The following is a 22,664-nucleotide window of genomic DNA, read 5'->3' on the forward strand; positions in this document are numbered from 1 at the left end:
CTTCCTAAGAAACCACAAAATGTATTATTGTGCATTTAAAAAATGTATACATTTATTCTCGGGCAACACATGTAGTCCCATTCATAAACACACATATCTATCTAGCTCGCTAGTTTACGATGTAATTATTCATTTCGACAGCTACTCAGCTGGATGGCATACGTCATCAATGTTATGATCACGCAAGTGACCTTATGGCTCTGTCGAACTACTGATGAAAGAAAAAAGAAACATTCTAATGTATATTGTTGTTTCCATACATTAGGGTAATCCTGCTGACAATGTAAATAAAGACCATAAAAGGTTAATCCCGAGAGAATGAACATACTGAGTAAACAAAACAATCAGCTCACCCATTTTCAGCATGTTTCCGATGCAGTCAGGAGAAACCCACTGTAATTATTTTTGTGCCAGCACAGCAGAAGCATATTTCTATTGTTTTGATTTTGCAACAAGTATAATGGTCTGTCTGTCAAAACAGAGGAATTTCTTAGGCAGAAAAATACCAGGCTTTAAGGCATTCCTTATGTAGCTATTGCTTGTGGGTGAGGATTAGTCTATGAACAGTTAATCTTGAAGTTTGAAACTCTGCCATTTTACTGTTCACGTAGGGGACGATTAAAATTGAGGAAATGTAAGCCTTTTCTGCACACTTCCCAGTAGTTGGTATTGGGCGCAGTTGAGTGGTAAGGCTAAAGCAACCGACTGTAGACGAAAATCGAGGAGTGAAGTCGGGGTAGGTGCAACTGCGACAGCTGAAAGTCGGACTCTAATGTGGTTTTCCAACAGCAAGGCTCAGATCAACCCTGCAGTTGCTATTATTTATAAAAGTGTTTCTTTATGTCAAAATAAAAGTCTCCAAGCCCATATCACACACTCAAACGTAAATCATGTCTGTACAATCAATTAGTGAGAAAGAACATCAAATATCACATTCATCATATCCACTGTAGGCTAAACATGAATTGCAGCAAAGTTGGTTCCCTTTTCATTCATGTGTGGTCACGTTCGCGTGGGTCACACAAAAACTCCATAATGATTGGTTGACAACACAGCCTCCCACTATGCAGGTGATGGCTGCAGGATGAAGTTGGTGAAGAGCAGCTGCAGAAACTTGCAGTCAACTGCAGTCCAAACTTCATGACCTTTGTAAAGTTCATGCAGTCGACATGTAGGCGCAAGTCGGACAATTTAATTCCCAATCATGCACCACACTTTGAAAGGCGGTGACCAACGATGGTCACGACTTGACAAAATTGATCCGCTCGAAGGCGCCCAATCAGACTTACCTTATGCAGGCATGTAATGTGCTCTACATGTGTGGCTACCTTGCGGGTACTGAATACATTTAAACGAAGAGGCGAAGTGAGAGGGATAACTGGTGGAGTTTTTTTTTTCGCTCACCAAGCAAGGAGTTTTTGTATGGCTTATTTGCTCGAATAGAAGTTTCGTAGTGATTAGATTGTTACAAGTGTACTGATAAGTAGAACACGTGACATCCCGGTAACTTTGAGAAAAAAAACACTTTATATCGGAGTTGTATCGAGGTTCAACTTAACCCTAACCACACTGCTAACATTATGACTAACGTTAAATTCAAACCAAAAATCACATTTTTATTTTTATACATTTTTACAATATAGCCAATTTTGACATGGTGGCTGTGGTTAATAGTGGAAACCATTGTGATGGGCGTTCACACGCTTATCTGCCCTCTCATTGGCTAGAATGGTCCCACCTGATCTTGCCTTCTCCAGACTGCCTTCCATTTTTCAATACATTTATTTTCATTGTTAGAGTAGCCACTTGAGTAATCTGTGATAAATATGTTATTATAAACTGGGTGGTTCGAGCCTTGAATGCTGATTGGCTGAAAGCCGTGGTATATCAGACCGTATGAAAAAGAAAAGGAGAGCCACACATTCTAGGAGCTCAGACGCAATAATTTAATAACGTTGGTTATTAATCAGGGTGTAATGACAAACACTGCTGGTCACTAGTTTATATAGTGTCAAAGGACACACACAGGTGTCTGTAATCATGGCCGGGTGTGGCCTGATATCATTGGTTAATTCACAGATAAACAGAACATACAAAAAACATGAATAGATAGCATACAATCATAGATACAACTTGGCTACATAGGCCCACAAACATTTACAATGAATAGCAAAATCACAATAATCACAAGAATGGCTTCAAATCAAAGTCTATGTTGAGACCGAAGGGACCAAGGGTCTTTAAATTAAAGATCCAGGCAGCCTCTCGTTTTAACAAGTTGTCGAGGTCACCCCCTCTCCATGTTCGATGCCGATATAATGTAGGGACGAAATCGAGTGGTTCGCTTCCAAAAAGTGGGCCACGACTGGGTATGTCGAGTTTTTGCAGCTAATGGTGCTACGATGCTCAGAGACTCGTACTTTTAATTTGTGCTTTGTTTTATCCACAATTTTTACCACAAGGACAAGTTATAAGATAAATAACTGCCTTAGTGGAGCACGTAATAACACCTTTGATTGGGATCTGTTTCCCTGTTTGGAGGTGTTTGAAGGATCTACATTTGTAAGTGCCATTGCATTGAGCGCAGCCATTACACTTGTAGTTTCCATCCGGAAGAGGCGCAAATCAGACCGTATACAACGGGTATGACAAACCATTTATTTTTACTCTTCTAATTACGTCGGTAACCAACTTATAATAGCAATAAGGCACCTCAGGGGTTTGTGGTATATGGCCAATATACCACGGCTAAGGGCTGTATTCAGGCACTCTGCGTTGAGAATAGCCCTTAGCTGTGGTATGGTGGCCATATACCACACCCCCTCGGGCCTTATTGCTTAATTCAACCGCTAAAAACCCTCCCACTTGCTGGCCAACTGATTTTCTGGTTGGGGTTTCAGTTTATCTTAAAGTTGAACTATGCAGAAATTGCGCTGCCCTTTCCTGGTTGCTAAAACTCGAATAGTTATCCTAATTTCGGTTCGTGTGACAAAATAAGATAGTATAGTGTAGAGAATCATTGTACCGTCTAAACCGCTGTGAAATATATTTTCCATAACCAAAGAAATTATGTCAGCTGTTTGAAGCTGCTGTACAAAACCAAAAGTAAAAGACGCAAAAACAATACCCTTATTAAGCTCAGATGCATCCTGTTTCCATTGATCATCCTTGAGATGTTTCTACAACTTGGAGTCTACCTGTGGTAAATTCAATTAATTGGACATGATTTGGAAAGGCACACTTCGGTCTATATAAAGGTCCCACAGTTGACAGTGCATGTCAGAGCAAAAACCAAGTCATGAGGTCGAAGGAATTGTTCGTAGAGCTCTGAGACACAGATCTGGGGAAGGGTATCAAAAAATGTCTGCAGCATTGAAGGTCCCAAGAACACAGTGGTTAGAATAACAACAACAAAATCCAGAAAAACGCATGTCAAAAATGTTATAAATTGATTTGCATTTTAATGAGGGAAATAAGTATTTGACCCCCTCTCAATGAGAAAGATATCTGGCTCCCAGGTGTCTTTTATACAGGTAATGAGCTGAGATTAGGAGCACACTCTTAAAGGGAGTGCTCCTAATCTCAGTTTGTTACCTGTATAAAAGACACCTGTCCACAGAAGCAATCAATCAATCAGATTCCAAACTCTCCACCATGGCCAAGACCAAAGAGCTCTCCAAGGATGTCAGGGACAAGATTGTAGACCTACACAAGGCTGGAATGGGCTACAAGACCATCGCCAAGCAGCTTGGTGAGAAGGTGACAAGAGTTGGTGCGATTATTCGCAAATGGAAGAAACACAAAATAACTGTTAATCTCCCTCGGCCTGGGGCTCCATGCAAGATCTCACCTCGTGGAGTTGCAATGATCATGAGAACGGTGAGGAATCAGCCCAGAACTACACGGGAGGATCTTGTCAATGATCTCAAGGCAGCTGGGACCATAGTCACCAAGAAAACAATTGGTAACACACTACGCCGTAAAGGACTGAAATCTTGCAGCGCCCGCAAGGTCCCCCTGCTCAAGAAAGCACATATACATGCCCGACTGAAGTTTGCCAATGAACATCTGAATGATTCAGAGGAGAACTGGGTGAAAGTGGTTGTGGTCAGATGAGACCAAAATGGAGCTCTTTGGCATCAACTCAACTCGCCGTGTTTGGAGGAGGAGGAATGCTGCCTATGACCCCAAGAACATCATCCCCACCATCAAACATGGAGGTGGAAACATTATGCTTTGGGGGTGTTTTTCTGCTAAGGGGACAGGACAACTTCACCGCATCAGAGGGACGATGGACGAGCCCATATACCGTCAAATCTTGGGTGAAAACCTCCTTCCCTCAGCCAGGGCATTGAAAATGGGTCGTGGATGGGTATTCCAGCATGACAATGACCCAAAACACATGGCCAAGGCAACAAAAGAGTGGCTCAAGAAGAAGCACATTAAGGTCCTGGAGTGGCCTAGCCAGTCTCCAGACCTTAATCCCATAGAAAATCTGTGGAGGGAGCTGAAGGTTGGAGTTGCAAACGTCAGCCTCGAAACCTTAATGACTTGGAGAAGATCTGCAAAGAGGAGTGGGACAAAATCCCTCCTGAGATGTGTGCAAACCTGGTGGCCAACTACAAGAAACGTCTGACCTCTGTGATTGCCAACAAGGGTTTTGCCACCAAGTACTAAGTCATGTTTTGCAGAGGGGTGAAATACTTATTTCCCTCATTAAAATGCAAATCAATTTCTAACATTTTTGACATGTGTTTTTCTGGATTTTTTTGTTGTTATTCTGTCTCTCACTGTTCAAATAAACCTACCATTAAAATTATAGACTGATCATTTCTTTGTCAGTGGGCAAACATACAAAATCAGCAGGGGATCAAATACTTTTTTCCCTCACTGTATGCTGCCAATGACTGGAACGAACTGCAAAAATCTCTGAAGCTGGAGACTCTTATCTCCGTCACTAACTTTAAGCATCAGTTGTCAGAGCACCTTACCGATCACTGCACCTGTACACAGCCCATCTGAAATTAGCCCACCCAACTACCTCATCCCCATAGTTATTTATTTTGCTAATTTGCACCCCAGTATCTCTATTTGCACATCATCTCTTGCACATCTGTCATTCCAGTGTTAATACTAATTGTAATTATTTTGCACTATGGCCTATTTATTGCCTTACCTCCATAACTTGCTACATTTGCACACACTGTATACAGTGGGGAGAACAAGTATTTGATACACTGCCAATTTTGCAGGTTTTCCTACTTACAAAGCATGTAGAGGTCTGTAATTTTTATCATAGGTACACTTCAACTGTGAGAGTCGAAATCTAAAACAAAAATCCAGAAAATCACATTGTATGATTTTTTAATCATGAATTTACATTTTATTGCATGCCATAAGTATTTGATCACCTACCAACCAGTAAGAATTCCGGCTCTCACAGACCTGTTAGTTTTTCTTTAAGAAGCCCTCCTGTTCTCCACTCATTACCTGTATTAACTGCACCTGTTTGAACTCGTTACCTGTATAAAATACACCTGTCCACACTCTCAATCAAACAGACTCCAACCTCTCCACAATGGCCAAGACCAACGAGCTGTGTAAGGACATCAGGGATAAAATGGTAGACCTGCACAAGGCTGGGATGAGCTACAGGACAATAGGCAAGCAGCTTGGTGAGAAGGCAACAACTGTTGGCGTAATTATTAGAAAATGGAAGAAGTTCAAGATGAAGGTCAATCACCCTCGGTCTGGGGCTCCATGCAAGATCTCACCTCGTGGGGCATCAATGATCATGAGGAAGGTGAGGGATCAGCCCTTAACTACACGGCAGGACCTGGTCAATGACCTGAAGAGAGCTGGGACCACAGTCTCAAAGAAAACCATTAGTAACACACTACGCCGTCATGGATTAAAATCCTGCAGCGCACGCAAGGTCCCCCTGCTCAAGCCAGTGCATGTTCAGGCCCGTCTGAAGTTTGCCAATGACCATCTGGATGATCCAGAGGAGGAATGGGAGAAGGTCATGTGGTCTGATGAGACAAAAATAGAGCTTTTTGGTCTAAACTCCACTCGCCGTGTTTGGAGGAAGAAGAAGGATGAGTACAACCCCAAGAACACCATCCCAACCGTGAAGCATGGAGGTGGAAACATCATTCTTTGGGGATGCTTTTCTGCAAAGGGGACAGGACGACTGCACCGTATTGAGGGGAGGATAGATGGGGCCATGTATCGCGAGATCTTGGCCAACAACCTCCTTCCCTCAGTAAGAGCATTGAAGATGGGTCGTGGCTGGGTCTTCCAGCATGACAACGACCCGAAACACACAGCCAGGGCATTTAAGGAGTGGCTCCGTAAGAAGCATCTCAAGGTCCTGGAGTGGCTTAGCCAGTCTCCAGACCTGAACCCAATAGAAAATCTTTGGAGGGAGCTGAAAGTCCGTATTGCCCAGCGACAGCCCCGAAACCTGAAGGATCTGGAGAAGGTCTGTATGGAGGAGTGGGCCAAAATCCCTGCTGCAGTGTGTGCAAACCTGGTCAAGACCTACAGGAAACGTATGATCTCTGTAATTGCAAACAAAGGTTTCTGTACCAAATATTAAGTTCTGCTTTTCTGATGTATCAAATACTTATGTCATGCAATAAAATGCAAATGAATTACTTAAAAATCATACAATGTGATTTTCTGGATTTTTGTTTTAGATTCCGTCTCTCACGGTTGAAGTGTACCTATGATAAAAATGACAGACCTCTACATGCTTTGTAAGTAGGAAAACCTGCAAAATCGGCAGTGTATCAAATACTTGTTCTCCCCATTGTATAGATTTTGTATTTTTGACTTGTTTTTAAATCGCACTGCTTTGCTTTATCTTGGCCAGGTCTCAGTTGTAAATGAGAACTTGTTCTCAACTGGCTTCTTACCTGGTTAAATAAAGGTGAAATAAAAATAAAATAAAAGGATATCCATATTCATCTCAGTTTAAGCACCAATTTGTAGATTTAAAAATACTCTGATCTTGTAGATTTAGGCACATTTTAGGGATAGGAAAGTATGTTTGAAGAGCCTTTACGTACTAAATATATTGATGAATTAAAAATAGTGGTTTGATTCATCCTGAACGTTGCCATGTTCAAGTTCCATCCATTATATTTGGAAGGTGGAAAAAGTGTACAATAGTGGTTGAACAAGTCTCATAAATCTACCCTAATCATGGTACTGTATGACAAAGGTCCAGTCGTAGTGAACTTTGCTCCAGGTTTAAACTGCTACATGGTCTGAGTTCCATAATGATTCAAATTGGCTACATGTCCCAAATTATTGCACTGTTAGCCTAGGCATATAATTAACACTTAAGCAGGGGGCGGGAAATTAAGTCAAGGTCAGAATACAGCTTATCTGTAGACACCTCCGCCACACCTTCATTTCTTTGATCTACATAACACCCTGAATGAATAGCTGGTAAATAGCAGGCTATTCTCATGCTTAAGTTAAATGTCAGAATAGGCAGAGAAGTGCATAAAAAGGGAATTACGTACCATTTACATGCGCTTAACTCGGGTCGGAATCTCCCTCATGTCTATATGAAAGGGGGTTTCACAGCATAAATAACCACTAGACAGCAGATTTAGGTGTGCTAGGAAAAACTCTGGGTTCAGGGAAACTCAGCTATTGATGAATAGAAAAGCAAGCTCTGTAACCAAATATGCTGTGCAAAACCATTGGTAATCTGACTACCTAGTATTGTCAAATGTTTGTTTTATCATAAACATTAATATTCATGTGTAAAGCTGATGGAAGTACCTTCACAGCAAATCCTTATCAGGGCTTGTTTATGAAGTTTAGGTAACTTACAAAATGCTAACTTAAACACCAATATAATCTGCCAGTCGTCTTCGGTGGCCTACAGAACATATAATTAAGAACTTCAGGGATCACGAAGCTTAACGACTCACCAAAGTGTGGCTCTAAAAAGTGTCAAGTTGTCTGACTCATAACAGTGTCTCAAAACATGTTTTCCCCAGATTCATGCTTGAGAGAATCCTCAACTAAAATGTATATACAGTGAGGGAAAAAAGTATTTGATCCCCTGCTGATTTTGTACGTTTACCCACTGACAAAGAAATGATCAGTCTATAATTTTAATGGTATGTTTATTTGAACAGTGAGAGACAGAATAACAACAAAAATCCAGAAAAACACATATCAAAAATTTTATAAATTGATTTGCATTTTAATGAGGGAAATAAGTATTTGACCCCCTCTCAATCAGAAAGATTTCTGGCTCCCAGGTGTCTTTTATACAGGTAACGAGCTGAGATTAGGAGCACACTCTTAAAGGGAGTGCTCCTAATCTCAGCTTGTTACCTGTATAAAAGACACCTGTCCACAGAAGCAATCAATCAATCAGATTCCAAACTCTCCACCATGGCCAAGACCAAAGAGCCCTCCAAGGATGTCAGGGACAAGATTGTAGACCTACACAAGGCTGGAATGGGCTACAAGACCATCGCCAAGCAGCTTGGTGAGAAGGTGACAACAGTTGGTGCGATTATTCGCAAATGATAGAAACACAAAATAACTGTCAATCTCCCTCGGCCTGGGGCTCCATGCAAGATCTCACCTCGTGGAGTTGCAATGATCATGAGAACGGTGAGGAATCAGCCCATAACTACATGGGAGGATCTTGTCAATGATCTCAAGGCAGCTGGGACCATAGTCACCAAGAAAACAATTGGTAACACACTACGCCTTGAAGGACTGAAATCCTGCAGTGCCCGCAAGGTCCCCCTGCTCAAGAAAGCACATATACAGGCCCGTCTGAAGTTTGCCAATGAACATCTGAATGATTCAGAGGAGAACTGGGTGAAAGTGTTGTGGTCAGATGAGACCAAAATGGAGCTCTTTGGCATCAACTCAACGTGTTTGGAGGAGGAGGAATGCTGCCTATGACCAAGAACACCATCCCCTCCGTCAAACATCGAGGTGGAAACATTATGCTTTGGGGGTGTTTTTCTGCTAAGGGGACAGGACAACTTCACTGCATCAAAGGGACGATGGACGGGGCCATGTACCGTCAAATCTTGGGTGAAAACCTCCTTCCCTCAGCCAGGGCATTGAAAATGGGTCGTGGATGGGTATTCCAGCATGACAATGACCCAAAACACACAGCCAAGGCAACAAAGGAGTGGCTCAAGAAGAAGCACATTAAGGTCCTGGAGTGGCCTAACCAGTCTCCAGACCTTAATCCCATAGAAAATCTGTGGAGGAGGCTGAAGGTTCGTGTTGCCAAACGTCAGGCTCGAAACCTTAATGACTTGGAGAAGATCTGCAAAGAGGAGTGGGACAAAATCCCTCCTGAGATGTGTGCAAACCTGGTGGCCAACTACAAGAAACATCTGACCTCTGTGATTGCCAACAAGGGTTTTGCCACCAAGTACTAAGTCTTGTTTTGCAGAGGGCTCAAATACTTATTTCCCTCATTAAAATGCAAATCAATTTATAACATTTTTGACATGCGTTTTTCTGGATTTCTGTTGTTATTCTGTGTCTCACTGTTCAAATAAACCTACCATTAAAATTATAGACTGATCATGTCTTTGTCAGTGGGCAAATGTACAAAATCAGCAGGGGATCAAATACTCCCCCCCCCCCCCCCCCCCCCACTGTAGTTATAGAGCTCAGTGATGAGGCATAGGAAGAAGTATGCTTAGCAACAGTATTCAATGGACATCTTTATTCCATGTAAAACAGGACACGTCACAAATTGGATTTTTCGAATGCACTCACAAATACTAACACTGACAGTGTCTCTGTTCCACAGGTTGGGGACACTAATGACCATGATGGCTGTGGGACTGGGGTGAAGCACTTATCTACGGTCAGTGTGCCGCTGTTCCCCTCCTAATGGTTATAGTTAGGATGCGAGGGGAGTACTGATCCTAGATCTTTGCCTATGTGCAACAGAGACCTTCTCTCACCCTTTGCATTCCACGTAGTCCATCGTTCTCAAGGAACTCCCAGGAGCAGCATATGTCTAGTGTTTAAACAGAAGGGTTTGAGGCTATAGTAACAGTGCATTTCAGATTTAATCTGCCACCACTACATTCATTAACAGGGTCAAACTCCAAATTACAAAAGCTTTGCTCATATAGTACACTCGGCATAAAACATATTACATGACTGCAATAACGTTGTATCAGTTGTTCATACTCCTTGGCTGCTAGCCCCTTGAATGTCAGTAGTGTGTAGAACGTTGTGCCAGGGAGAGAACACCACATTTACGAGCGTACATTCCGTTTAGCGCATGGTTGGCATGGTAACGGCTGCAACCTTAGTCGTGGCGTCCTCAGCCTTCCACTGTGATGTCACCGTCTTGATCTGAGTGTAGAACTGGATGCCCTGTAGCAAGAACACAGAAGAGACTGTCAACCATAGAAATCTTCCACCTCATATATAGTTGTCTGAAAAAACGTAGGATCAATATGGTCGTATAATAAAATCGGTGGGTGAGAAACGTTTTGTGGGCTTGTGCTGGTCGTTGCCGGTGTTGAGCTAACCTGTTTGCCGTAGAAGTTGGTGTCCCCCCTGAAGGAACCTCTGGAGCCGGTAAAGGAGAACATGGGCAGGGGGACGGGTATGGGCACGTTCACGCCAATCTGACAGACACACAGATCACATTATGAATCATGAGCTAAACGTCGACATAGAAATTACAGCTTGAAGGATCCATGAAAAAGCCTTGTGCATTGTTGCAAAATCATGCTGTGAACAATAGATGGTTGTCCCTCAGAATCTTAAATCCCAGTAAAAGCAGATTAAACCCCCACTGAGTCACCACAAGCTATGAATCACCCATCTATCAGGAAATTAAGTCATCCAATGATCAATGGGAAACCACTTGCAATACTTGACATCAAATCACACAAGTCTTACTTCCCTAAGCACCTACTGGAATTCTCTGAACGTTGAACTATGGCTCACCTGTCCAACATCCACTTCGTGTGTGTACTTGCGGGCGGTAGCGCCGTTGGTAGTGAAGATGGCGGTTCCATTGCCATACTGGTTGTTGTTGACCAGGGAGATTGCATCGTCCAGAGTGTCTGCCTCCAGAACCACCAGCACCGGCCCAAAGATCTCCTCCGTGTAGCACTTCATCGCCGGCTGGGGTGAGGAGGAGTGGAAAAGCATGAGATGAAACTCCCTGTCAATGTTCTACAAGATATTATGTAAAGAATAGAGAATGAGTGGACTATCATGTATTACTATTGCAGGCCTGCCAAATGAGTTGAAGGCAAATCAGCTTTGAAAGGAAAGATCCAATATAATAAGTGAAGTGGTATGACAATGGTTATGGAAGTGGATACACAGAACTGTACGAGTTGAAGATTCACACCCGAAAACCTGAAGGATAGTGAACATGAGAAAAAGTGTAAAGTTGCCATGGGAACGTACACATGCCAAAACTTACAGCAGAACACAGTCAGGTTGACAAAGGCACTTTGTGTTATCTCCTCTCCATATGGACAAGATTACACAACCATCAATGTGTCTAATTATTTATCAGGCATGTTCTCCATATAGCAGACAGACATCACTGGTCAAGTCAGGCTTAACTCCAGCCAGACATTATTAACCTACAAGCAGGGGTTGAACCCGTTTCAGGGAACTGAACCAAAAATGAAAAAGAAGAACATTGAGGAACAGAAATGGATCTCTAATGTTCCGGAACAGAACCGTTATTTTAATGTTATTTATTGTTCCATAAATATTTCTAATGTGTAGTGATAGACATATTTCAGTGATGTTACGATGCTAGTTATAGCCTAAACACATTCCAATTCATGACATGATGCCCAGCGCTTCAAGCATGCCCCCTCCATGTCCACTCCTCTTGCTCTCCCTACCAGTAAAATTGGTGGAGTAAATGAATGCGCTAAATGTAAAAACGATCTTGATTTCACAATGTAAAAAATAAAAAAAACATGAACTGTTAGTTTTCTGGGGTTTGAACCGGTTCAGAACTTTATGCTTGTCGGAACAAAATAAAATAGGGGTTCTGCTCAGAACAGAACAGTTGGAAAATAAATTAATGTGGTTCCAACCCCTGCCCACAAGAGGGGGCTTTAGTTAGCTAGTACTGCAGGACAAGGGTTAAATACTCCTATGCTACTGTAACAGTGAGTTACAACAGAGCTACTGCAGGTATGTCGGAAGTTTGTTAATGTTTAGCTCCTTTATGTTAAAGTGTCATTTCCACTGTACCAAGGTTCAGCGTTGTTGTGAAATACTCCAGTGATAAAAAAAAAAGAAGACCAATTATAAACTGGGTGGTTCAAGCCCTCAATGCTGATTGGCTGAAAGCTGTGGTATATCAGACCGTGTACCACGGGTATGACAAAACATGTATTTTGTCTGTTCTAATTACGTTGGTAATTATAATAGTTCATAATAGCAATAAGGCACCTTGGGGGTTTGTAGTATATACCCAATATACCACGGCTAAGGGCTGTATCCAGGCACTCCGCGTTGTGCCTTGGTTGAGAACAGCCCTTAGCCGTGCTATATTGGGTATATACTACAAACCCCCAAGGTGCCTTATTGCTTAAGTATAGAGGTGCGGTGGTTCACCAAAAGTTACATGATGTAATGTAATAATGTAACCTGAATACTTGTAGATGAGGAAACCTTGGCTTTAGCTCAGCTACTGACAGTTAATCAGTCAGCTGACCCAGGTTCAAAGCCAGGTGGGTTCCATAGACCCCACCCCCCTTACTGTAACGTTGCTGATGATGGTGGGTCCTACGAAGTTTCCGTTCTCATATCCTTTGACGTGGACATTGCGTCCATCCAGCAGCAGCGTAGCTCCCTCGTCCACGCCACTCTGGATCAACATCTCAACACGGGCCCTGGCCTCAGGGGAGATCAGTGGACCCACGTCAGCACCTGGCTGGTCACCTAGATACACCCACACAGAGGAAGAAAACATGGAATTAGAATTCATAGGATGGACATTCCAATTCTGAGCAATATTGCACGATACGGTATGTGGACTGGTGCTGGCGGTCATATTAGATGTACTATTTCAAATGTTTGATTAACTAAGGTATTTTTTCACATGGGAAAAAAAAAAACTGGAGATGTGCAAGAAAAAAACTAGCAAGTCATAAATTCACACAGGGAGTATTGAGTCTTTTAGGTAAAAGGGTGAGGTACCTGCATTGACGCGCAGGGCTTTGGAGCGCTCCACCAGCTCTGGGAGCCAATCACGAGCCTCGCCTACCAGAATGGCAGTTGAGAGAGCCATACAACGCTGTCCTGCTGCGCCGAAGGCCGCGCCCACCAGCTGGTTCAGCGTGTTCTCCTTGTTGGCGTCAGGCATCACCACACCGTGGTTCTTAGCTCCCTACAAGCCAGAACACACAGGTTGTTACTTTTACTGCAATACATTTTAGGAATGTGCAAAGACATACAGTAGTCCTAAACAATAAGTATCTCAAGAAAAAAACTCAAGGATCTACAGCCATCTACTGGCTCAGCCTTGATAATGAAGTATAACTATTCATCTTGCAGTATGGTTAAGTACACGGTAAACTATTTAAAAGTTGCAATATGTAACTTTTTGGGTGACCAGACCAAGTTCACATAGAAAAGTGAGTTATAGATCTGTCATTCTCATTGAAAGAATGTTTAAGTGGCATGTCTGTTCTATGTGCGCTATTTCTATGCTTCCCATTCCGAAGTTTTGTTTTTGCGTCTTTCGGTTTTGAACACTACAAAACAATTGAAAATACAATATTTTTGGATATTGAAAATATATTTCACATCGGTTAAGATGGTAGAATGATTGTCTACACACTTGTTTTGTCACAAACTGAAATTAGGTGAACTATTCAAATTTTAGCAACTGGGAAATGGCGGAGCGATTTCTGCATATTGCACTTTTAAGGCAGACATGTTTCCCTAAATGCGTAAGGGATTCTTCAGTCATTTAATCCCCAATTGACCCCATTCATAGAACAGTGGTTGGTCATCATATTTACCATGTTGGACTGCACTCTCTTGCCGTTCTTGGATCCTCTCTCGTAGATGTACTCTCCTGCCTGGTTGGAGCCCACAAAGCTGATGGCCTTGATGGCAGGGTGGTCACAGATGAAGTTCACAGCTACAGAAAGATGTCAAAGGTCATATAATTTCACTCAGCATCATTATTTACATGGCACTGTAAGGGCACAAGATGGCGGTGTAATCCCCTTGGTGTTTCTTATATGGACTCCTCTCCCCTAACGCACTTAAATACATTTACCTACACACATTATGCTAAGCGTTTAACATAATGCTTGAGGTATATCGGTAGTCTTTGAATGGTCCTGTAGACACAGCACTAACTAACACACGATCAGCATAGCGTGCTTCTTTGCATCCTGTGAAACAGGACACACATAGCATGTTTTATAAAGACTAATAAACACACACTGCCCCCTCTCACCAGCATGCTGTCCGTGGATTATGTTCAGGGTCCCGTCGGGCAACCCTGCATCCTGCAGCAGCTTGGCCAGCAGCATGGTGCACCCTGGGACGCGCTCAGAGGGTTTCATCAGGTATGTGTTGCCACACACCATGCCCATGGGGAACATCCACAGAGGGATCATGGCAGGGAAGTTGAAGGGGGCGATGCCGGCACACACCCCGATGGGCATGCGGTAGGTGTAGATATCCATGTCTTTGGTGACAGAGGGCAGAGTCTCCCCCATCATCAGGGAGGTGATGCTGCAGGCGTGCTCTGCCACCTCTAGGGGGCAGAGAGGAGCAGAGAGACTGTGAGCAAAACCAGGGAGTAGAAGGTCAAACAGTACATGTGGAGGTAGAGATCAGAGTAAGAGTGAAAGATACAAGTGGTGGGCAGAGGGTCAAATACATGTGGTGCTAAAGGAGATCAAGAGAAACAGAGACCCCAATACACACTACAGAGAACTAAAATAAGACTTTTTTTATTGGACAAGTTCTTGTAGTAGCCATCTCTCCCTGTTTCAAATAAACATTTTCTCCCGTTTCCCATGCCTACTGAAGGTGACTGTCTACTCACGCAGTCCTCTGAAAACGTCTCCCTCCGCGTCGGCTAGAGTCTTGCCTTGCTCCAGGGTGATCAGCCTGGCCAACTCTTTCTGTAAACATAGAAGAAAATAAATAAATTAGCCAATCATCTTTGATAAAACATTGTTTTAGGACCCGGCTATTGCTAAGACATGTTTGCAGCTATTCTGCGGAACACGGTTCACAATACAGTTCAAAAGGCATTCAATTGATCACACTGAACTAAATATTTGGGAACCACTCCTATGGATGCCCGATTTCAGACCAGGGGCATTCCTTACTATGTTTTCCTTGATGAGCTGCTGGTATCGGAGGAAGATCTGCTGGCGGGTGAGGATGGAAGTCTCGGACCAGGAGGCGTAGGACCTGGAGCAGGAGTCTACTGCAGCCAGCATCTCCGTCTGGGTGGCTTTGGGCACACGACCCACCACCTCGTTAGTGGCCTGAGGTAGGGAGAGAAGAGGGAAAAGAGAACCAGGTCATTGTGAACGGAGACCAACTACATCTGGGGCCTGTCCAGGAGGGTGTAACATTTAAGAAACTTTAGATAATTTTTTTTATTTTGTACAGGTATGAGTGTCATGACATGTAGAATTGGGAGTTGAGTCAGATTGCATTTCTAAATGTTCTATTTGTGGGGGCCAGCCGGATGCCTGACGACGAACAAGATCGACAACCACCACCTCCTCATATTTTTGCTTAGAATCATAATATGATTAGCCTGTTTAATTGCTTACACAACTTAAAAACGGCCTGAAGTAAAGGTCTACAAGTGCTTTCAATCTATATGCCTCAGGAACTGACAATCCAATCTTGAACTTACTGAACTACTGAATTTTCACTCTGTACCCAAAGTAGCAGATGTCTCACTGTTCAATTGAAAGTTGTATCAGGTTTACATCAACCAACATCTGTAATGATGCATATACGTAATTCAGAATGACTATATAAATGTTCAGACTCCGAAGGAGAATGTGCCTTTTGAGCCATGAGCTACCACGATGCTATTGCCTTGGTTTTGGTTTTTAGCCACTTGCCTTTTCACCATCAGGCCTTTTGCATTTTCACATGACCACAAAGCTCTTTATTCAAACTTTTACTTTGACCGGATCCTGGAATTCAAGTCTCCTCTTTTACTTTTTCAAAGCCAACTTGCTACTGCAAAATCACAGCTTACATATTTATAATGCTTCACCTCACTGAATACACCCCTGAAATTTCCCTTCTGAGGTAAACCACATGACAGTCCACAGTAGCGCCTCTACTGTAGCTGAACTTTAAATATGAATGGCCAGTACAAAGGATACTCCAGTGCAGGCTGACTACATTTTATCTGACAGAGAATGTGGCATTGGAGGCCAACTACAGCTGGCTCTGCTACATATTAAATCACTATCAGCATTTTTTGTTGTTGACTTTTCTGCCTTCCGCTATGAGAATATTTACCTAAGGTTTTTATTTTTAGGCTAATATTTAAAAGTGCAATATGCAGAAACCGTGTCACAATTTCCTGGATGCTAAAATTCACAGTTAGCCTAATTTCCGTTTGTGAGACAAGCAATTATAGCATAGAGAATCATATTACCATCTAAACCACTGAAATATATTTTCCATTACCAAAAAATGTTGTATTTTCAGTTGTTTGAAGCTGGTGTACAAAACCGAAAGAAAGACGCAAAAACGAAATTTAAGAACGGGAAGCATAGAAATAGCGCACATAGAACAGATCTACCGCTTCTTAGAATTGCTTTCAATTAGAATGACAGATCTATAACTCACATTTCTATATGAATTTGGACAGGTCACCCAAAAAGTTACATATTGCAGCTTTAAAATTAAATGATTTGTAGGTAAGAGAGTGATGGTCTTCTGGGTAGTTGGTTGTTTCTGCATTCAACAGCAGTATACAGTGCCTTCAGAAAGTAGTCACACCCCTTGACCAGTCACTACAAAGATACAGGTATCCTTCCTAACTCTGTTGCCGAAGAGGAAGAAAACCGCTCAAGGATTTCACCATGAGGCCAATGGTGACTTTAAAAACAGTTAGACAGGGCATAAACATTTACTTTTTGGTCCAATCTACCAGCCACAAATTTACCAGGCAAAATATTTTGGGGCCTCTAAAATTACAGCATCGAAACAGATGAACATACTTGGTATTGTTGCTAAAACAATAAAATGTATTAATTACTAGTAAGAAATAACTTGTGGTATATTGTTTAATTACATTTTGTAGTGACCTGAGTCTTTTAACCAAAATACAGTATCACAGATTATACAAAAATGTTCACCTGCCCCTTTAAGGGCGGGAGGCTACCGTAATAGTGTGAGATTGAGTCTGACTAGTAGAAGCGGTCTTCTCTTCCCTAGCAGTTGAAACTCAAACATAGAAAAACAACCTAGCTTGTGAACAAAACAATGTACAGTGGCTTGCAAAATTATTCACCCCCCTTTGCATTTTTCCTATTTTGTTGCCTTACAACCTGGAATTCAAATGGATTTTTTGGGGGTTTGTATCATTTGATTTACACAACATGCCTACCACTTTGAAGATGCTAAATATTTTTTTCTGTGAAACAAACAACAAATAAGACCAAAAAAACAATTGTTATGCACGCTCAAGTTTTCACCCCCCCAAAGTCAATACTTTGTAGAGCCACGTTTTGCAGCAATTACAGCTGCAAGTCTCTTGGGGTATGTCTCTATAAGCTTGGCACATCTAGCCACTGGGATTTTTGCCCATTCTTCAAGGCAAAACTGCTCCAGCTCCTTCAAGATGGGTTCCGCTAGTGTACAGCAATCTTTAAGTCATACCACAGACTCAATGGGATTGAGGTCTGGGCTTTGACTAGGCCATTCCAAGACATTTAAATGTTTCCCCTTAAACCACTCGAGTGTTGCTTTAGCAGGATGCTTAGGGTCATTGTCCTGCTGGAAGGTGAACCTCCGTCCCAGTCTCAAATCTCTGGAAGACTGAAAACAGGTTTCCCTCAAGAATTTCCCTGTATTTAGCGCCATCCATCATTCCTTCAATTCTGACCCTGCCGATGAAAAACATCCCCACAGCATGATGCTGCCACCAGCATGCTTCACTGTGGGGATGGTGTTCTCGGGGTGATGAGAGGTGTTTGCGCCAGACATAGCGTTTTCCTTGATGGCCAAAAAGCTCAATTTCTCTCATCTGACCAGAGTACCTTCTTCCATATGTTTGGAGAATCTCCCAAATGCCTTTTGGCGAACACCAAAAGTGCCCCTTGCTTAGTGGTGTTGCAGACTGGGGCCTTTCAGAACACACACTCTGCTCAAAAAAATAAAGGGAACACTTAAACAACACAATGTAACTCCAAGTCAATCACATTTCTGTGAAATCAAACTGTCCACTTAGGAAGCAACACTAATTGACAATACATTTCACATGCTGTTGTGCAAATGGAAGACAACAGGTGGAAATTATAGGCACTTAGCAAGACACCCCCCAATAAAGGACTGGTTTTGCAGGTGGTGACCACAGACCACTTCTCAGTTCCTATGCTTCCTGGCTGATGTTTTGGTCACTTTTGAATGCTGGCGGTGCTTTCACTCTAGTGGTAGCATGAGACGGAGTCTACAACCCACACAAGTGGCTCAGGTAGTGCAGCTCATCCAGGATGGCACATCAATGCGAGCTGTGGCAAGAAGGTTTGCTGTGTCTGTCAGCGTAGTGTCCAGAGCATGGAGGCGCTACCAGGAGACAGGCCAGTACATCAGGAGACGTGGAGGAGGCCGTAGGAGGGCAACAACCCAGCAGCAGGACTGCTACCTCTGCCTTTGTGCAAGGAGGAGCACTGCCAGAGCCCTGCAAAATGACCTCCAGTAGGCCACAAATGTGCATGCGTCTGCTCAAATGGTCAGAAACAGACTCCATGAGGGTGGTATGAGGGCCCGACGTCCACAGGTGGGGGTTGTGCTTACAGCCCAACACTGTGCAGGACGTTTGGCATTTGCCAGAGAACACCAAGATTGGCAAATTCCCCACTGGCGCCCTGTGCTCTTCACAGATGAAAGCAGGTTCACACTGAGCATGTGACAGAGTCTGGAGACGCCGTGGAGAACGTTCTGCTGCCTGCAACATCCTCCAGCATGACCGGTTTGGTGGTGGGTCAGTCATGGTGTGGGGTGGCATTTCTTTGGGGGGCCGCACAGCCCTCCATGTGCTCGCCAGAGGTAGCCTGACTGCCATTAGGTACCGAGATGAGATCCTCAGACCCCTTGTGAGACCATATGCTGGTGCGGTTGGCTCTGGGTTCCTCCTAATGCAAGACAATGCTAGACCTCATGTGGCTGGAGTGCGTCAGCAGTTCCTGCAAGAGGAAGGCATTGATGCTATGGACTGGCCTGCCCGTTCCCCAGACCTGAATCCAATTGAGCACATCTGGGACATCATGTCTCGCTCCATCCACCAACGCCACATTGCACCACAGACTGTCCAGGAGTTGGCGGATGCTTTAGTCCAGGTCTGGGAGGAGATCCCTCAGGAGACCATCCGCCACCTCATCAGGAGCATGCCCAGGCGTTGTAGGGAGGTCATATAGGCACGTGGAGGCCACACACACTACTGAGCCTCATTTTGACTTGTTTTAAGGACATTACATCAAAGTTGGATCAGCCTGTAGTGTGGTTTTCCACTTTAATTTTGAGGGTGACTCCAAATCCAGACCTCCATGGGTTAATACATTTGATTTCCATTGATAATTTGTGTGTGATTGTTGTCAGCACATTCAACTATGTAAAGAAAAAAGTATTTAATAAGATTATTTCATTCAGATCTAGGATGTGTTATTTTAGTGTTCCCTTTATTTTTTTGAGCAGTAATATATATATATATATATATATATATACATATATACACACACACACACACACACACATACACATACACAGTGGGGAGAACAAGTATTTGATACACTGCCGATTTTGCAGGTTTTCCTACTTACAAAAGCATGTAGAGGTCTGTAATTTGTATTATAGGTACACTTCAACTGTGAGAGACGGAATCTAAAACAAAAATCCAGAAAATCACATTGTATGATTTTTAAGTATTTAATTTGCGTGTTGTTATTCACAAATGCGAGTGAAATGCTCACACTGTGGAGCCCTGACCACCCGCCAACGTGGCTGGTGAAATAGACATCTTAACTGCCAATGCTAGAATCTATCCGCATTTGGCAGGTGTTCATTTTAGGCCCTGGTTACAGAGTTTAATGACTGTGATAGGAGAAAACTGAGGATGATCAACAACATTGTAGTTACTTCACAATACTAACCTAATTGACAGAGTGAAAAGGAAGCCTGTAGAGAATAAAAAAACATGCCAAAATATGCATCCTGTTTGCAACAAGGCACTAAAGTAATACTGCAAAAAAAATTGTGGCCAAGCAATTCACTTTTTGTCATGAATACAAAGTATGTGTTGTATTGGATTTGCCCCAAACATTACTGAGTACCACACTCCATATTTTCAAGCATAGTGGTGACTGCATCATGTTATGGGTATGTTTGTAATCGTTAAGGACTGGGGAGTTTCAGGATAAAAAAAAAAAAGAAAGAAACGTAGCTAAGGGCAAAATTCCCAAGAAAAACCTGCTTCAGTCTGCTTTCCACCAGACACTGGGAGATAAATTCACCTTTCAGCAGGACAATACCCTATAACACAAGGCCAAATCTACACTAGAGTTGTGTACCAAGACCGTGAATGTTCCTGAGTGGTGTGAGTTACAGTTTTGTCTTAAATCTGCTTGAAAATCTATGACAAGACCTGAAAATGGTTGTCCAGCAATATCAACCACCAATTTGCCAGAGCTAGAATACTTTTTAAAATAATAAATGGGCAAAATTTGCACAATCCAGGTGTGGAAAGCTTTTAGAGACTCACAGCTGTAGTTGCTTCCAAAGGTGATTCTAACATGTATTGATTCAGGGGGTTGAATACTTATCTAATCAAGATTAGTGTAGTATTTTTTTTATGATAGAATTGTTCTTCCATTGAGAGTATTGTGTAAATCATTGACAACAATTAAATCCATTTGAATCCCACTTTGTAACAACAAAATGTGGAAAAAGTCAAGGGGTGCGAATACTTTCCGAAGGCACTGTATTGATGCCTTGCCAAAAGCAAGAAAATGACAAGTGGATGTAGCTCAGTTGGTAGAGCATGGCGTTTGCAACGCCAGGGTTGTGGGTTCGATTCCCAAGGGGGGCCAGTAAGAAAAATAAACTAACTGTAAGTCGCTCTGGATAAGAGCGTCTGCTAAATGACTAAAATGTAAAAATGTAAGTTTACATGAAGTAGATGCAGACAGGCCCGAGTTAGTGAATGTGAGTGCATAAACATGTCAAGGTTAAATTGAACTGGCAATGAAGAATAGGCTCCCATTTCTACACTTTGCAAATCATACATATTAAATGACACCCTAAAGAGTTCTTAATCTGCAATTTCCGACCGGTTTATACATTGCTTTTGGGGGTTTGTATGAACTCCTGTTGTGATGTGTGAGTGTGTGTGTGTGTGTGTCCATGTGGTAATACTTACAGGGTTGTGAATGTCCAGCCATTCTGAGGTGTTTGACTCAACAAACTTGCCGTCAATTAACAACTTGGTGGTGGGCTGCAAGGTTACAAAAGCACAGGGGGACAATGGTCATCCACCATATCTGTGCATGTCTAGATTGTATGAGCATGTATTCTAATACAAGTCTTCTGTAGTTACACATACAACCACTCATAAATGTAGTTATGTTTACATGACGTTAACTCACCACTGATGACGAATAACAAATGCGACCCATCTTAAGGGGTGCCTTTAAAAGAAAAAACACATGAGGATCACTTTTCAATGTGAAGTTTCCATTGGCTAAGATCCAAAAGCCTAAACTTCTGCAAGCCAACTAGCTAAGCTAACTAACTATGTAGCATTGTAGCTAACTAGTTGACCTCGCGAGTTAACGTTAACTCGTCCAATTGCATGCTACAGAAAATAGCTATATGTTGTAATGCCAAGGGGGGAAATAATTATAAGTGCATGCTTCGACATCGAAAAGTGTGGCGACCGCTAGCGATCTAGCTAACGTGCCATTCTAGCAAGATAGCTAGCTAGCCACTCAAGTTTCAAACAAACAATGCATTTAGAAAAGCTGCACGAGGAATGTGGTTTACCTTTTTTCTCCATAACGATCTTGCTAGAATCCCTGCCATGGTTGAAGCGACTGTGATTGCTTTTAGCCCAATATACGGACACCCCAGCTGGTGAGACCCAAAATATAGACACCTCTATCCACTAGAAAGGGTTAGCTGACTAGCAGTCACACAATCATGGCGTCAAACAGGCTGAGGACGTAGAAAGAGCAAACGCTGCACCTTTTATCTGATCTTTCACTGGAGACAGCGAAGTTGAGCCACATTGACGAGTGCAGCAGATGCTTTAACAGTCTGTGAAATGGGTTTTCTTGATTGCGGTGAAGAGGACCCAACCTGGGCGGGACAAAAGCGTGGAAGAAAACCAATCAGTTGGCGAAAACGAAATAACTCCCCAAATTGTA

At 42.7% G+C, this 22,664-nt stretch overlaps 1 protein-coding gene across 1 annotated transcript; it reads right to left on the reverse strand.

The window, feature by feature from the left end:
• Positions 1-9,718: 9,718 nt before the first annotated feature.
• Positions 9,719-22,556, reverse strand: LOC311106431 (methylmalonate-semialdehyde/malonate-semialdehyde dehydrogenase [acylating], mitochondrial-like). The gene is made up of 12 exons (XM_084148764.1): positions 22,282-22,556; positions 21,885-21,926; positions 21,659-21,733; positions 15,372-15,533; positions 15,083-15,161; positions 14,486-14,788; positions 14,040-14,161; positions 13,213-13,402; positions 12,773-12,954; positions 10,981-11,160; positions 10,557-10,655; positions 9,719-10,398 (listed from the first exon to the last, which is right to left on the reverse strand). The coding sequence occupies exons 1-12, from the start codon at positions 22,318-22,320 to the stop codon at positions 10,297-10,299; spliced, it is 1,575 nt and encodes a 524-aa protein (XP_084004890.1). The 5' UTR covers positions 22,321-22,556; the 3' UTR covers positions 9,719-10,296.
• Between the last annotated feature and the right edge of the window lie 108 nt (positions 22,557-22,664).

The sequence above is a fragment of the Coregonus lavaretus genome (genome assembly GCF_964263955.1).
Source record: "Coregonus lavaretus genome assembly, chromosome: 31".
In the NCBI taxonomy this organism is placed as follows: Eukaryota; Metazoa; Chordata; class Actinopteri; order Salmoniformes; family Salmonidae; genus Coregonus; species Coregonus lavaretus.

Excerpts from the sequence above, each read along its gene's own strand:
- LOC311106431 (XM_084148764.1), bottom strand. The coding sequence starts at position 22,320 with ATGGCAGGGATTCTAGCAAGATCGTTATGGAGAAAAAAG. Across the intron at positions 14,162-14,485 it reads AATCCACGGACAGCATGCTG|CTGTGAACTTCATCTGTGAC; the intron begins GTGAGAGGGGGC and ends ATCTTTCTGTAG. Across the intron at positions 13,403-14,039 it reads AGAGAGTGCAGTCCAACATG|GGAGCTAAGAACCACGGTGT; the intron begins GTAAATATGATG and ends TCTGGCTTGTAG.